The sequence below is a fragment of the Etheostoma spectabile genome, chromosome 2, assembly GCF_008692095.1.
Source record: "Etheostoma spectabile isolate EspeVRDwgs_2016 chromosome 2, UIUC_Espe_1.0, whole genome shotgun sequence".
In the NCBI taxonomy this organism is placed as follows: Eukaryota; Metazoa; Chordata; class Actinopteri; order Perciformes; family Percidae; genus Etheostoma; species Etheostoma spectabile.
This window is the reverse complement of record NC_045734.1, coordinates 14957090-14971176: the sequence shown is the minus strand read 5'-3', so window position 1 is coordinate 14971176 and position 14087 is coordinate 14957090. Positions and strand designations below refer to the sequence as shown.

Here is a 14087-nt window from a genome sequence, read left to right as displayed (position 1 = left end):
ACTCCATGAGAACTGCAGGTCCGCTGCTACTCTCATTTCTTTTAAATCAAGGCTGAAGACCTTTCTTTTTGATGTTGCCTTGCTTTAAATGGTTTTTCATTTCTTTAATGTTTAATTTGTTATAATGCACTGTAACTTTTACTCTTGTGTTTGATCTGTTTTTATTTTTTTATTTTTAACTGTTTATTCTTGTGTTTTATCTGTTTCAATTTTTTTAATGTTTTTTAACTGTTTTTGTGTAAAGCACGTTGAATTGCCCTGTTGCTGAAATGTGCTATACAAATAAAGCTGTCTTGCCTGGCCTATGACGTGATGTTTTTAATCTGTAGGAAATCTTTTCCACTCTTCTTAGTTTTTTCTTTATTGTTGTTTCAGAAATTTATTTTTACATACAGTAAAGATCATCCTATTACAATTTTCTCATTGCTGCTGCAAGATTGATTGTGATGACACAAAACTAATACTTTGTACTTTCATTCAGTGAAGTTCTGGGAATTTCATACCCTGTGAAATCTGATTCAACTCCTCCAGTAAAAGATTACGTTACACACAAAAGTAAAAGGCCAGCTACAGAGTTATAGAAAGCAGGGAAAGATGTTTCTGAGCAGAGTGGAATTTACAATGTGTATGATATAAACAAAACAAATCACTGTTAGGAAGGATACTGAAGCTGCGATCTGTGATGCCCAGGTGCCACATATTGATGCGGAGGTCATCGGCAGACAGGTAGGTCTCACCGTCACTGTTGACTGAGATGGAGTTAACATGGTAGGTATGTCCGTTGGAAAACACTCGTCTGGGACGAACCTCCACCATCAGATCTGTGGGTTTCAGCACCGGCACCTTAGATAGAGAAATAGAGATTATTGACGAAAGTCGGTACGAAAGAAAGAGAGCGGGGGTACACAATAGGAAGGTAGAAAGACAATAGGAAAGACATGTAGGACAGAATTAGAGGACATTAGAATCAGGGGTCATATGAGGGCACTGGAAATTCAACCTGATACGTGCAGTATTTGACTGACCAAAATAAAGGTTAACATGTGCAGACTTGTGTGTGTGTGTGTGTGTGTGTGTGTGTGCGTGCGTGCGTGCGTGCGTGCGTGCGTGCGTGCGTGTGTGTGTGTGTGTGTTTGTGGACACCTGCAGAGAGGTAATGGTAGAGATGTCCTTGAGCCGTCCCTCCTCATCTTTCAGGTTGTATCCCTCTGGTCTCTTGTCTCTTTCACTCACCTTCCACAGTTTAATGGTCTTATCTGTGACAGGTAGAATGATTTGCACATCACAGCAAGTTGATTGAGTTGAGAGTAAGCTGACAATAAATGCTACGCTCAGTGGACAAGAGACCTGATAATCATTTCCTCTTCATGTGGACAGTTTCTAAGGCAATCCAGGTAGAAATTTCAGGGCAATAAATTCTTATGACAGAAATATCATTTAAGCACAGATTAGATGCTGTTGTTTTTACATGGCAGGTTGGTGCCACTCATGTACGCCCAAATGTGATTCCAATGACTTGGTATTACATTATCTCACCTATAATAGAAGATGAAGCCAGTCATGATCTCTCTAATATCAATCAAAATCATCCTTGTTGATATCTAATATATCAACATAAGGTCTACTTATTGAGCTTATCCTAACTGAAAATTAGATCTAGGTTCTCTCCTGGTGTCACTGGTTTCTCACCATTGGTGGAAAGGAGGAAATGTGCTGCATTCTGCTGTGGCAGCCATCTGATCTTGTTAATTTTCTCTTCAATCTCCAGACTCTTCAGGTAGTCAAAGTCCGGCTCGTGGCTTTGGAATGTGCTGTAGACATTGTACTCGCCAGAGTCCCCTGTTTCCCCCACCTCCTCTGACTCCCCTTTAGACTGTAGAGGGCAAAAAATAAGAAAATACAGCTTTGAATGAGCAGATCTTTGAAGATAGACTACAGAGAACATCCCTTTTGGACAAAGTGACGTACAGAATGCTGTAGTTAGGGCTTAGGTAGTAACTATTACATGCTGTTTGTGGATATTCTGGGTATAGAATGGGGCAATTATTTCAAGGTTTACATATTAAACCAACCTCAGTCTCTCTCTGAAAGATGACCACTCGGCCACCTTTATCCCCCGTGGCCAGCAGATCCCCTGTCTGGTTAAACTCCACCGTAGAGATGACATCAGCTGGGAGGGCAACAAAGAAATGTAAGACGATTAAGAAGGATAATGGTTAGAATAAAAGAAGAAGGGGTGAAGGAGAGCTAAAGAGGCGATAGAATAAAAGGAGATTAAGTTGGCACAGGAAAAAGGAGGGGCAGAGAACTAAGAGAAATATGGACAAGGGTGGGAATAAAATACTGGATCAAAACAAAGTAACCAGTTCATTAAAACCACAATAACAGATAATGATGATTGGGGCAAATGTGGATAAATTCTCAATGGAACACAATAAACACTGAATGTCAATTTTGCCAACCATAAAATCATACATGTATCTGTCATAGGAGAGCACAGCATCAAATCATATCTAAAATGTTGAACAGGCCCAACAATGAAGTGTCTCTCAGTGAGTGTTTATTGAGCCATAGAATGATTTATGTTAACATCTATTCCCTATATTCAGCAGTGCAGTGATAATGCACCCATGAAGCAGAAATGAATCCATTCAATCATATCATCTATCATGTTATCTAACACCACAGAGACAGTGATGACAAATGGTCCGTTTTACCTTCAGTGACGTAGTCTCGCAGGAAGGTGTGGTTGATTTTGGGGCTTTCAGCGTCCTCGCCCATCGGAAGCTGAAGAAGGGTGACCCGCCAGCGCGCCCGTCCTGATGGGAAGGGTCCAATCCGTAATCTCTCTCCCCACCCAGGCTGCGCCCATGCTGCTAGGGCCTACCGTAGCGGCCTGGAACAATGCATCATGGGAAACCAGCTAAAAGGAGAAGAGGCGTGAAGAGGAGATGGACACGGGATTGGAGAGGGAGGAGGAAGAGGGGATTTGAGAAAGAAGAAAAGGAACAAGAGGAAAAGAAGATGCAGGAGGACAGAAAAGATGAAAGTGGTGAGGTAGAAGATGTGAGGCAGGGAGAAATGGATGGAAAAGCTGGTGATGAATTTGGAAAGAAAATAGGAGGGCTGTCATTAAGTGGGCTGACAACACATGCACACAGAATGCCAAATGTTGTGACCTTTGATAGACCACTCCAGCAGAGAAACAGAGAATACAAATTCATGTGTATGCACACAGAGACAAGCACAAGATGATGAGGATGTGTGTGAAAATATCTACTGCAATTTTCACCCAGTGAAGCTCTGACAGTGGTAGTAAATGTTCCCAGGGTGTGGTAGTCTTCTCTGCCTACTTTCCAGATCCCCGATCTCCCAAGCACACACACACACACACACACACACACACACACAGACACTTCTCAAACAGATAGTCCTTGACGGAGATCAGAGGAGAACGCAATGTCTTGCCTGTGCTGCAGGAGGGAGACAGGCCTCAGCACACCTACCAGTCCGCCTGCTGCTGCTGCTGCTCTTCCTGCTGCCGTGTGTGTGTACGTCCTCTGCTGCAGATTGCCCAAGCAGGCCTGCGTGACTGTCCCAGGGAGAAAGAGAAGGGAGAGAAAATAGAGAGCAGGGGTGCTGGTGAGAGGGGGAGAGGCAAAGGAGGAGAAAAAAGAGAAAGAGATAGGGATAATGAGGAGGATAGAGTTCTCCTGCCTGCTGATGCTGTGGAACTGATTCCGTTCAGCATCCACTGTGTCATGGCAGCCTCCTACTGGAGCAGCCAATCACAGCACAGCTGTCACTAGTGGTTCAACCCACTGCAGATGATAAAGGAGTAAGAAGCCAGCAGAGGGAGCAGTTAGACACTGAGTGGTAACATTCAGAATAAGATTTAGGGTTAAAGGAAATTCTTAAATTACACCATATACTAATGCTTTAAAAGGAATTAAATGCTAAGAAACCAATAATTGGTGATTTCCTTGTGCTTCTCTCCAGACACCACAGTGTTGTGTCTGGAGACCATCTGAGAGGGTTTCTATCACTCAAATGGGATATTCTATTTACAAACAGATCTAGTTTGACAAGCCTTTTGTAACAGCAGTTTGGCATTCCTCTTCCTTACATGTTGCTTATTCTGTTGCCATAAGTGATTATGTACAAGACGTACCTTTAAAATGATCTCTTTTTTTAGAAGTTTTACATTAGCCTACTGACATTCCAGTACTCCATTCTTTTAAGCCTGCATGTACTAAGTGAGTTCCCCCGTCACTGCTACCATTTACTAACACTAGCATGTGTGTCTTCATTCTGATACAATACTGGTCATAGGTTGTTGCAAAACTGGCATATATATATAAATATACTGATAAATAAACAAGACACACGTTGTGTGTGTATATATACAGTGTAAATATATTTTTGTCCAATACTTTGATTTGATAGTAAATGTATTTGTACAATCGGGAAACAAAGTGAAATAAGTGAAATGATAAGGTCTCTACATTTTAATGAGCAGGCTAAAGACAGGCAGTAATTCATGTGAAACTTGAACTCTCTTCAGATAGCCTATGCAATGAGCAAACAGGGGACTAACCTATTAGCTAATTCATAAAGGAGCAAAGTCATTGTTTCTGGAAGTTTAAATTAGTTCCCTTTAATGAATAAACCAGTGGCGCCAGAGAGGCTAAGTAAGAGGTCAAGGGATTACCTTGACGCAATCGCCTTCGGGCTCTGCATCACCATCTCTGGCACTCCACTTTAGTCTGCCTCACTACGTCCACATGTGTTTCTCCGAGAACGTTAACTCATCAGGCAAAAATCTGAGTTTAGTCGATCTTTTTTCGCTTTACCTGAGCGAGGGGATGCCCTGCCTCCATTCTGATGCGCTGGAATTCATGGAGTCTGACAGTGCGACCACCGGGGCATCTCCTGCCGCTGGGACAGAGAAGTCCTACCTCAGGGAATCAGTGACTGAGCTGCCGGTGGTGAGGGACATGGGTTGGTTCTTCTCCCCGCTGTGGAGCCCTCGCTCCAAAACGCGTAGCAGGTTTGGAGGTGGTGGAAAGGGCCAAGTGGAAGCATGGCTGGATGACCACTCCGATTTTACGAGGGCTTACTTTTTACGCAGAGCTTCCACGTAAGATATTTGACTCTTAAACCCTTTACAACTGATAACTGCATTTATGAATTCGTGTAGCCTATTTTAAAAGTCATATATGACTGTAAAAAACAGTTTTGACAAAAATGTGTGCCTAATGCCATAGTAGGCTACTCTATGCTAATGTAATGACTGTAAGCCAAGAAAATGTGGCCCAAATTACTATTGCATTGGGGCAATGTTTCCTCCACAAAATGTATTTTCAAAACATATTCTTCATGTTGTGATTTGTGGTTTCCCAGCCAATCAGCTATCTGTCTTGTCTGTGACATCAGGGTCAGTGCTCCACGGGGAGAGTCCCCAATGCCCATGTTTCCCAGGAGCAGCTCTGACCACTCTGACCTCCTCAGGAAGGCTCATCATCGCAGGACTTCCTCTCCATTGACCAGCTCACACTTGAACATTTCTTCCTTGATGGACAGTCTCAAACCCCTTGCTTCCAATCTCAGGGCCCCTGAGTGGATGGACAGCTCCAGTCCAGATATATTGGGCAGTTACTCCCCTTGTTCTCCATGTTCCCCTCGCTCTTCACGCTGCTCTTTTTATTCCAACCGTCCTCTTTCTCCTGTTTGCCCTTGCTCATCAAACTGTCCTCATACTCTGTGTCCCACTATTACAAATACTGCAGCCTGTGGCAAAGGTGAGTGTTGCCCATGGATGCTGGAGCTCATGAAAGGGGGACTCAGCTGGATGGGTTCTGTAGCAGAGCTCTGCCAGGGTGCTGTCTTGCACGCTGGGGAGCTCCTGGCAGCTGATTGTTGCTCCCTGTCTCTGGTAAAAAAAGACTGTTGTGGAAGAAACACCTTGGAGGAGGTGATTGCCCCAACAGCGTTAGGGTGCTTAAGCGAGGGCAACCTCTGCAGCCATGCACACCTGGAGCTTTTGAAAAGAATCATGGGATGTGTACTGGCTACAGGGTCACCAGTAAACCTGAGAGATGCATCAGAGGTAAACCTTCAATCTAACACACTAGTTGTAGTCCTCATGACTCTGCATTTTGTAGTAAGCTTTGCTTAACACACAACTGACGACCAAGTTGTTTAACTAACAACTTGGTGTGTCAGTCTCTTGTGTGTTTAATCAAAGTTTACAACAAAAATAGAACATGTAGGGCACATGTATTTAAAATGACCAATGAGGACTGTGCACTAATGAGTCGCCCATTTCATTATAATGTGTTTTTTAGACGGGGACATGGTTATTTTTATGTTGTGTGGGCGTGTATAAGGGAATCCCGGATGACGCACCTGCGTCTAATCCTTTTAGGAACTCCTGATTAATCTCTGATTATTGAGATAGGGATGTTCTCTACTATGCTATACTTTTCCTTGCACACACCTGCGCAAAGAGAAAAGACAGCACGGCGCACTTAAAGGCTTACAAGAGGTGCAACTCCTCACCACCAATGTTATTAAGAAACACTGCCAATGTCTGGCACAGTTAGCAGGCAATCATCCACTAAGCAACGTTGTGGATGGGTGGTTTCTAACAACCTCTGGGACAATATTGTTCAGTCAAAGAACAATATTGACCAGGTTGTGAACGGGCGTATGAATAAAGTAAAATTTGGGTAGGTGTTATAACCTGTTTCCGCTAAATTACATTAGCCCATAATTCACACAATGTTGCAATACACATATTTTACACACACAAATGTGTTGCAATTGCGGTGAGTATATATAAGTGATGCGATGCTTGTCTGCAGTGGAATGGACTCACGTGTCCTTTGTTTATTTCCTCAGGATCCCAGATTCCATTTAGATGACAATCAATCAAAGATTAGGACTGTTTTGAGTGTTCCTATAAAGGCCCACAGGGGAGAGGTAACATTTGTTAGTATTTTTCAGTTTTTTTCAAGATTGTATGATGTGTGTTTTTGCACATGACTTAATGCTTAATCAGTGTAACTATTTGGATCCTTCAGTGCGGTATTGTAGAGGTTATTAAACAGATTGCTTGAAAGTAAAACGTGTTTTTTTTGTGGCCAGGTGGTCGGTGTAATGATAATGATCAACAAGAGAGATGGCTGCGATGGATCAGTTTCTGTTTTTACCAAAATGGATGAAAAGGTGAGGGATGGGAGGTTTGGGCCTGTTACTACAGGGCAGCAAATGTTAGAGCTCTTGTCTATTGTGTAATACTTGTTATGTGATGTATGTCTCCAATTTTAATGCTAACTATATATAAATGTACACGTTTTGTTAAGAAGTGCCTAATAGCTGTCTGCCAGCGATACCTTTCAGTTACAATAAGATTGAGTTGAATTTTATTGACCAGGTGTTGTCAAATCATATGGATGTGTTGGGGATGGTCCTGGATAATGTCCAGCTGTATGAAAGCTCAAGACAGGAGGCCAAACGCAGTCAGGTAACACCACCAGAGAACAATTTGAAATCTACCTATTTCTAGGTATGTATGTATGTCTAATGTAATCTTATCTATTTGTGTGTGTGTGTGTCAGGCCTTGATAGAGATGGCACAGGTATTGTCAATGGAGCACTGTTCCTTTGAAATTCTGCTGAGTAAGATGGCTGCCACCATCATGCCCTTCACACGTGCTCAGTACTGCACCATCTTCATCCCTAGCCAGCAAAGTTCAGTTGTGGAAGACCAGGTGCGTGATCCTGTTTGATTCATTTTGATTGTTTTTGATACAATCATATCTTTCCTAATGTATGGTATTTTCTGTTCCTCTGGTGGTTTTTATTTCAGGTTTACTTCTCCAGAGTGATCCACCTGGAGTGTGAGGAGCTCGGATCAACCTGCCAGGTCTACAGAAGGTTCTGCCTATTTCTTGATTCATAAAGACCAACGAGGATTATTGTCTAGTCTATAGCTGACATAATTTTTCTTATTACAACTTTGTAATTGCTTAAGTACATCAATCAAATTTTATTTCATTCATCTAACATCAGACATATTGTTAATAGTTCCATGTCATTTTTCAGGCAGCGTGATATCAGTGACATCGACCAATCATCTGCTCTTCAAACTCTGGTTGCTATGAAAACACTTAATATGTCAAAGAGTTCTGAGGGATCAATGAAGAGTCTGATCTGCTGCCCCATCAGAAATGAGAGGTCTGAAAATGTTATTGGTGAGTCTCTTTGTTACGGTTGTAGGGATATTGGAAGATCCAAATGCAGAGAGAGGCAGGCAGGCAGGGGAGTTTGTAGTTGAAGATTTATTTAACAAAAGAGTTCAAATAAATACAAGGATTCAAGATGCAAAAACAAACAACATCCAGAGTAACCGAGGAAGCAGGCAAAAAACAAAGTCCAACATTAAAGAATAGTCCACAGAAAAAGGGATATCCAAAAACAGGAACAAAGAAGCTACAGGGAAGATACACCACTGAACAGGAGCACAAAAACAAACAATCTGACAACAGACAAGGGGAACACCAAGACTAAATACAGAGGGTAACGAGGTAACAAAAGACAGGTGACACAAGGGCTGGGATACAGGTGAAAGACATCAGACTGAACAAGATGGCACAGAAAACAAGACTTATCACAGTAAGAAAACAAGACTTTATCACAATAAAACAGGTAACAGAACATATACAAGACACTTACAAGAGACCACAAGACAGAAACTACAACAAGAGAGCGACCAAGTACCAAGACATGAAAAAAAACATGAACAGAATGAAACAGAACATATGCAAAACAAGACCAAAAATAACACAATCACAAGACAAAACAGAAAACCAGGCTTAGAAATCAACACAGGAAAACAGACTACCGAAATAAGACAAGACAAAACACCCAAACCATAACACTCTTTTGAATAGCAATGGTCATGATACATTATTCGTCTGTGTCTGTTGCACTTATGGTATCATATCATAAACTCTGGGCTTCCACAAAAAACTTCATGAACTCTGCCCTCTCTAAAACACAGCAATATAGTCATTCTTGCTTGGCACACCTAAACATAAAAAATGACTGCCTGAAAAGAGAAGTCAGCTAGTAGTGTGATTAAGACTGTTAGTGAAGGGATTGATTAAAACGTATTTCTTATGCTGGACAACTGTCCTCAATCCATGTCTTTGTTGTAATGTAGCGGTCTGTCAACTGATGAACAAAAAGAGCAGAGACTCAGATGAGATGGAAGCCTTTAACAGATATGATGAGCGCCTACTAGAGGACTTGTCGGTGTACTGCGGATTGGCTCTGCAGTATGCTCAGGCTGTGCAGATCACTGAGGAGCGGAGGGCCAGTATAGAGGTTACACAGGAGGTGGGGAACCCAGTTATTCTACTCACATCTTTAGCTTGCAGACAAGAGAATTTATTCTGGCAACTTACAATGTGTGTATGTGTGTTCTCTCTCTTTATCTTAGGTTCTTGCCTACCACATCACGGCAGCAGAGTCGGAAGTCCAAGCATTGCAGGTGACTCATGACTTTCTTTGTTAGAAATGAACCCTTTCTGTCAGTCTGGTCTAGCCTCGCTACAACTCCTGACCTCCCTGTGCTTCATTAATAGAATATCATACATGTAATAAATAACCAATTTTGACCAGAACAAAGACAAACTCACTTATCTTCTTTCATTTCCTTTACGCACACTTACTCCCCTTTTCAGTTTGTCGAAAGACACATTTTTTCAGCACCTAAGTCACTCTCCTTATTGTTCAATAGTCCTGTAATCACCCCTCAGTATACAGAAGGTCAGATTGATAGTCTTCAATCCTAACAGATGAGAGTGATGAAAGCTCTTAATTAGCCTCTAGCACTGCCTGTGAGTGGCAAAGCTGATGGTGACCTTACCCATGTTAAACCCAGATGGTTTTCCTGCTGTGTAGACAAGAGGTAGACAAATAAAACATGTGTCTTTAGTTGTGTTTGTGGGTGTATTGTTGTTGATTGACTGGATGTAAGTGTATGTTTCAATTTTCTTGTTTTCAGGAGGCCACTATTCCTTCTGTTGAATCACTGAATATTCTAGACTTCCATTTCTCTGATTTTGGTCTTCCAGAAGACCTGACCACTCAGGCCACCATTCGTATGTTCCTGGACCTCAATTTGGTGCAGGATTTTAACATTGATTACAAGGTAACTGACCTAATTAGGCTTCATGGTAGAGGGTAGTAGCCAAACGAGCCTCTATGAAAAAATAGCAAGCATACTTCTCTTTTAAAGTGAATGTGTGTGTGTGTGTGTGTGTGTGTGCGTCCGTCTATGCGTGCGTGTGTGTGTTTGTTTGCCTCTGTGTGTATCCTCTTTATCTTATTAAATACTTTAAGTGTTTCACTGTTGGCAAATTGAAATTTAAAAGCAAAGAAAAATGAAAAGCATAGTCAATTCAGAAAATTCTATTGATCCCTCTTTAGTTAATTACCACCTCTTATAATGTTTCTTTCCTCCAGAGTCTCTGCCAGTGGGTACTGACCGTGAGACGTGGTTACAGGAACAGCGTGCCATATCACAACTGGAACCACGCACTAAGCACTGCTCAAAGCATGTTTGCTATGCTTATGGCCACAGACAAACTCCAGGTTAGTGCATCATTTCTGCGTCTACAGTATGTGTGTTTGCCCATGTGCATGTATGAAAGCCCTCACTACCAAAACTCAAATGTTTAATGATAATAAGTCTCAGTAAAATGTATACACCCCCTAATATGTGGAGCTGTCATATCTTGACAGTTAGATGAACTTCTACTGATGTTTGTGGAGGTGTCATTCAAGGACTGCCGGGTTTCTCCAGTAAAAAGCACTTTATATTACTTGAAAGAAGATTCATTTGAGACCTCCCCAAAACCTTTTTGCTGCTTTCTATGGGAATCACACACCAGCCTAAATCACTACTTGTGACCCTTGTTGCCTTCTTACTTCAGGCTTTCTCTGTTAAATGATTTTTGTCCTTGATTCAAGAGCCTTGAGCTAATACACAAAACACAAAATGTGTGAGTGTGCCTTACTTTCTTGACAGGCTGACTTCAAATTGAACATGCTTTCATGTAGAGAAGCAGGGAAATAACTTATCTCTCTTTCTCTCTCTCTCTCTCTCTCTCTCTCTCTCTCATCTTCTCTCCATCTTTCTGTTTGTATTTTTAGACAATTTTTTCCCGTCTGGAGATTTTAGCACTGATGATAGCTACTCTGAATCATGATCTTGACCACAGAGGAGTCAGTAACTCGTACATAGAAAGGTAAACACAATGCTCCCCCTCCTTTCATGCTTTGACAATTGTATATATTTGCTCAAAGAATTAATCTAATCCATGGCTATGTACATGTAAACCAGTAACATACTGGTAATATGTTCAGTTGTCAGTAACGGTCTTCTTATAGTCAACCAATATATAAAAATCTCTCTCTCTCTCTCTCTTTCAGGAGTCAACAGCCTTTAGCTCAGCTGTATGGACACTCTTCTCTTGAAAACCACCACTACAACCTGTGCCTCTTCATCCTAAACAACACTGTAAGACTCATCCAATGATCTTCACATTACTTTTGACCCATCTCTTTTTCTCAATCGTTACCTGTTTCATAATATCCAACCACTTGTAAAACATATAGTACTGTGTTTTTCTCCAATCATCACACTTAATTGGACCCTGTTTCTGTCTATCTATCTGTCTCTTTGACTTGATTCATTTTTAAATCAAACTTTGCATGACACACATGCACACCTATTGTCATCGCAAAAAATGAGTATAAATGAAAGACAAATACACTAAGATGGAATCAATTGGATGGTAAACTGATATATTGCATTATGTTTGCTATAGATATTGATTGATTGTGCACATAGGATGACAATACTTGAAATATCTCCTGCTTGCTCAACCAAATTAAAAATGGGTTTCTTGTTTCTTGCAAAATGGCATACTATGCAAAAGCTGTAATGGTGCCAGATTATCTAGAAACAGAAAAAAGTTGAGTCAAAGTGTAGACACTTTGTTGGCATAACAAACAGCTTGTTTCCATGCCTGACTGTCTATACCTGGTGGTCATAGAGGTGAAGTCTTTACTTTACTTCGCTCTCTTACTCAGTCGCTGTCTCTCTCTTGTCCTTTCCCAGGGGAGTCAGATTCTTAGCGGTCTCTCTGCAGAAGACCACAGAACTGTACTACACATGATCAAAAGGGCAATCCTCGCAACTGACCTAACTGTCTATATGGAGTATGTTAAAACAGAAAATGTCGAATTTGCTGTAGGTAAACTATTTTGTACATCTTGTTTTAACCCCCTTTTCTCTGCTCTGTCTTTTAGGTGAAGAACAGAGTTCTTTTCTCTCGCCAAGAAAAGCAGAGTGAACTGGAAGAGTGAGAAACAAAAAGATTTACTGAGGTGAGAATCAAATTGAATTAGAACACTGGATATACAGAATGAAAATGCTATCTATTATGGAATGAGGAAGTGGACTATTCCTTTAAGATATTTATTCACGCCACAGGTCAATGTTGATGACAGCCAGTGATCTCTCTGCTATCACAAAGCCTTGGCCTGAACAAAAAAGGGTAGACCTCATGAAAGACTTTTTTTTTCTTTGTTTATGTCTGAGTGATTTTTATGTTCATCTTGACCCTGACCTAACCTTTTCTCCCAAAACAGATTGCCAAGCTAGTTACCATGGAGTTCTTTGCCCAAGGGGACAAAGAGAAAGAAGAGTTCAAAATCAAGCCCATTGTAAGTGTTGCTAGCAGGATTTTGTCCGGTTACATTGTTATATTGTTAAAAAGAAAATTTGTATTATTTATGGTAACTATCACATTTTTTTCACACTTGTCTGGATTGTACAATAAGAATCACGTTCATCCCCAAAACTGTTTTTACCTCCCTAATGCAGCCTTGTTAATGTTAATTAATAATAGTGCTGTACAAGAAAAACACATAAACAGTTTTTACTATTCAAACACATTGATGGTACTTTAGTCACAGTGGAATATGGGGGATTTATTTTTTGCCTAGTTCAGCTACACTTGGTCTGGCCTCTTTTGAAATAGACCTAACGGCCAATTTACACTTTCTTCTGACCAGGACATAATGAACAGAGAAAACAGCACTCGACTACCATACATGCAAGTTGAATACATTGATGACATCTGCTATCCACTGTACGAGGTATGTTATTTCTGCAGGTGTTGCATGTGTGTGGATAAATGCATGTGGTACAAACATGCATAGGCCTATGTGTTTTTGTTTGTAAGGAAAAGAAAATCACAACATTGTCCTAATGCTGTTCTATTCTCGTATCCTCTATTTTCCACTCTTCCATCACTCCAGTCATCACACTCTTTGTCTCTGTCTCCCTCAGGCTGTATCTAGACTGTTCAACACCTGCTCCCCACTGCTGAAGGGTTGTAAGAAGAACAGAGAAAACTGGATGCAACTTACTGAGAAAGCAGATGAAGAAGATTGTGAAAATAGTAGTTGTGCAGCACTGGAAACACATAACAACAATGAGGAAAAGACGCAGACAGAGGAATAGAGGACAAGACAGAGGATGAAGACACAAGAGGAATTGTAACCACCTGCACCACCTGTTTGTTGTCCATTCTTTCTTGGACACATCTTGACTAAATATTTGTGTAGTGTCCACACATCAGAACTTTGACTACTAATGTGTTGGGATATACACCAATATTTTCTTTTTGATTTATTTATTGGGTTTCCAGGTTTACAATGTTAAATGTAATTAAACCCCATGTCGTCAATTTACACATCGCATTTAGATTTCACATTAAGCTATACAGTACAGTTACTACAAGGGCGCCCACAGGAGACAGTGTACAATACTCAATACTACAATAAAAACATGCAAATAAAATATGCATGTATGTATGTATGTATGTATGCATGTACACACACACACACACACATATATATATATAGTATAACTCTCTAGGTACATGTTTGTAGGCACTAAAAATTAGATACCGTCTGTGTTTTCTGTTTCATAGCATAATTCT

General features: G+C 40.9%; 2 protein-coding genes across 5 annotated transcripts in view; one reads left to right on the top strand and one right to left on the bottom strand.

Moving 5' to 3' along the window:
* ppp2r2ca (protein phosphatase 2, regulatory subunit B, gamma a) overlaps positions 1 to 3780 on the bottom strand; it is a 22277-nt gene extending 18497 nt beyond the window's left edge. For 3 of the 4 annotated variants that reach the window (XR_004327028.1, XM_032501012.1, XM_032500999.1), the window contains exons 1-6: positions 3507 to 3780; positions 2718 to 3094; positions 2073 to 2170; positions 1690 to 1873; positions 1144 to 1256; positions 666 to 843 (exon numbers count right to left, since the gene is read on the bottom strand). Coding sequence is in view for 2 of the 4 variants with exons in the window: in XM_032501012.1 (XP_032356903.1) it covers positions 666 to 843; positions 1144 to 1256; positions 1690 to 1873; positions 2073 to 2170; positions 2718 to 2781 (637 nt within the window). In the remaining 2 variants the exon portion in view is untranslated. The other variant, XR_004327030.1, reaches the window with a different exon arrangement.
* A 973-nt stretch (positions 3781 to 4753) lies between these two features.
* pde5aa (phosphodiesterase 5A, cGMP-specific, a) lies at positions 4754 to 13938 on the top strand. Its single transcript, XM_032542619.1, has 20 exons — positions 4754 to 5140; positions 5404 to 6109; positions 6904 to 6984; positions 7150 to 7230; positions 7439 to 7528; positions 7623 to 7775; positions 7874 to 7941; positions 8110 to 8258; positions 9230 to 9405; positions 9509 to 9559; positions 10076 to 10222; positions 10537 to 10665; positions 11227 to 11321; positions 11506 to 11593; positions 12197 to 12297; positions 12388 to 12465; positions 12572 to 12635; positions 12730 to 12804; positions 13156 to 13239; positions 13433 to 13938. Exons 1-16 carry the CDS (start codon positions 4785 to 4787, stop codon positions 12389 to 12391), a joined length of 2475 nt encoding a protein of 824 aa, XP_032398510.1. The 5' UTR covers positions 4754 to 4784; the 3' UTR covers positions 12392 to 12465; positions 12572 to 12635; positions 12730 to 12804; positions 13156 to 13239; positions 13433 to 13938.
* Positions 13939 to 14087: the final 149 nt, after the last annotated feature.

Coding starts and splice junctions, on each gene's coding strand:
- pde5aa (XM_032542619.1), top strand. CDS start 4,785: ATGTGTTTCTCCGAGAACGTTAACTCATCAGGCAAAAATCTGAGTTTA. Junction 5,141..5,403: donor TTTTTACGCAGAGCTTCCAC/GTAAGATATTTG, acceptor GTGGTTTCCCAG/CCAATCAGCTATCTGTCTTG. Junction 11,594..12,196: donor TCTTCATCCTAAACAACACT/GTAAGACTCATC, acceptor GTCCTTTCCCAG/GGGAGTCAGATTCTTAGCGG.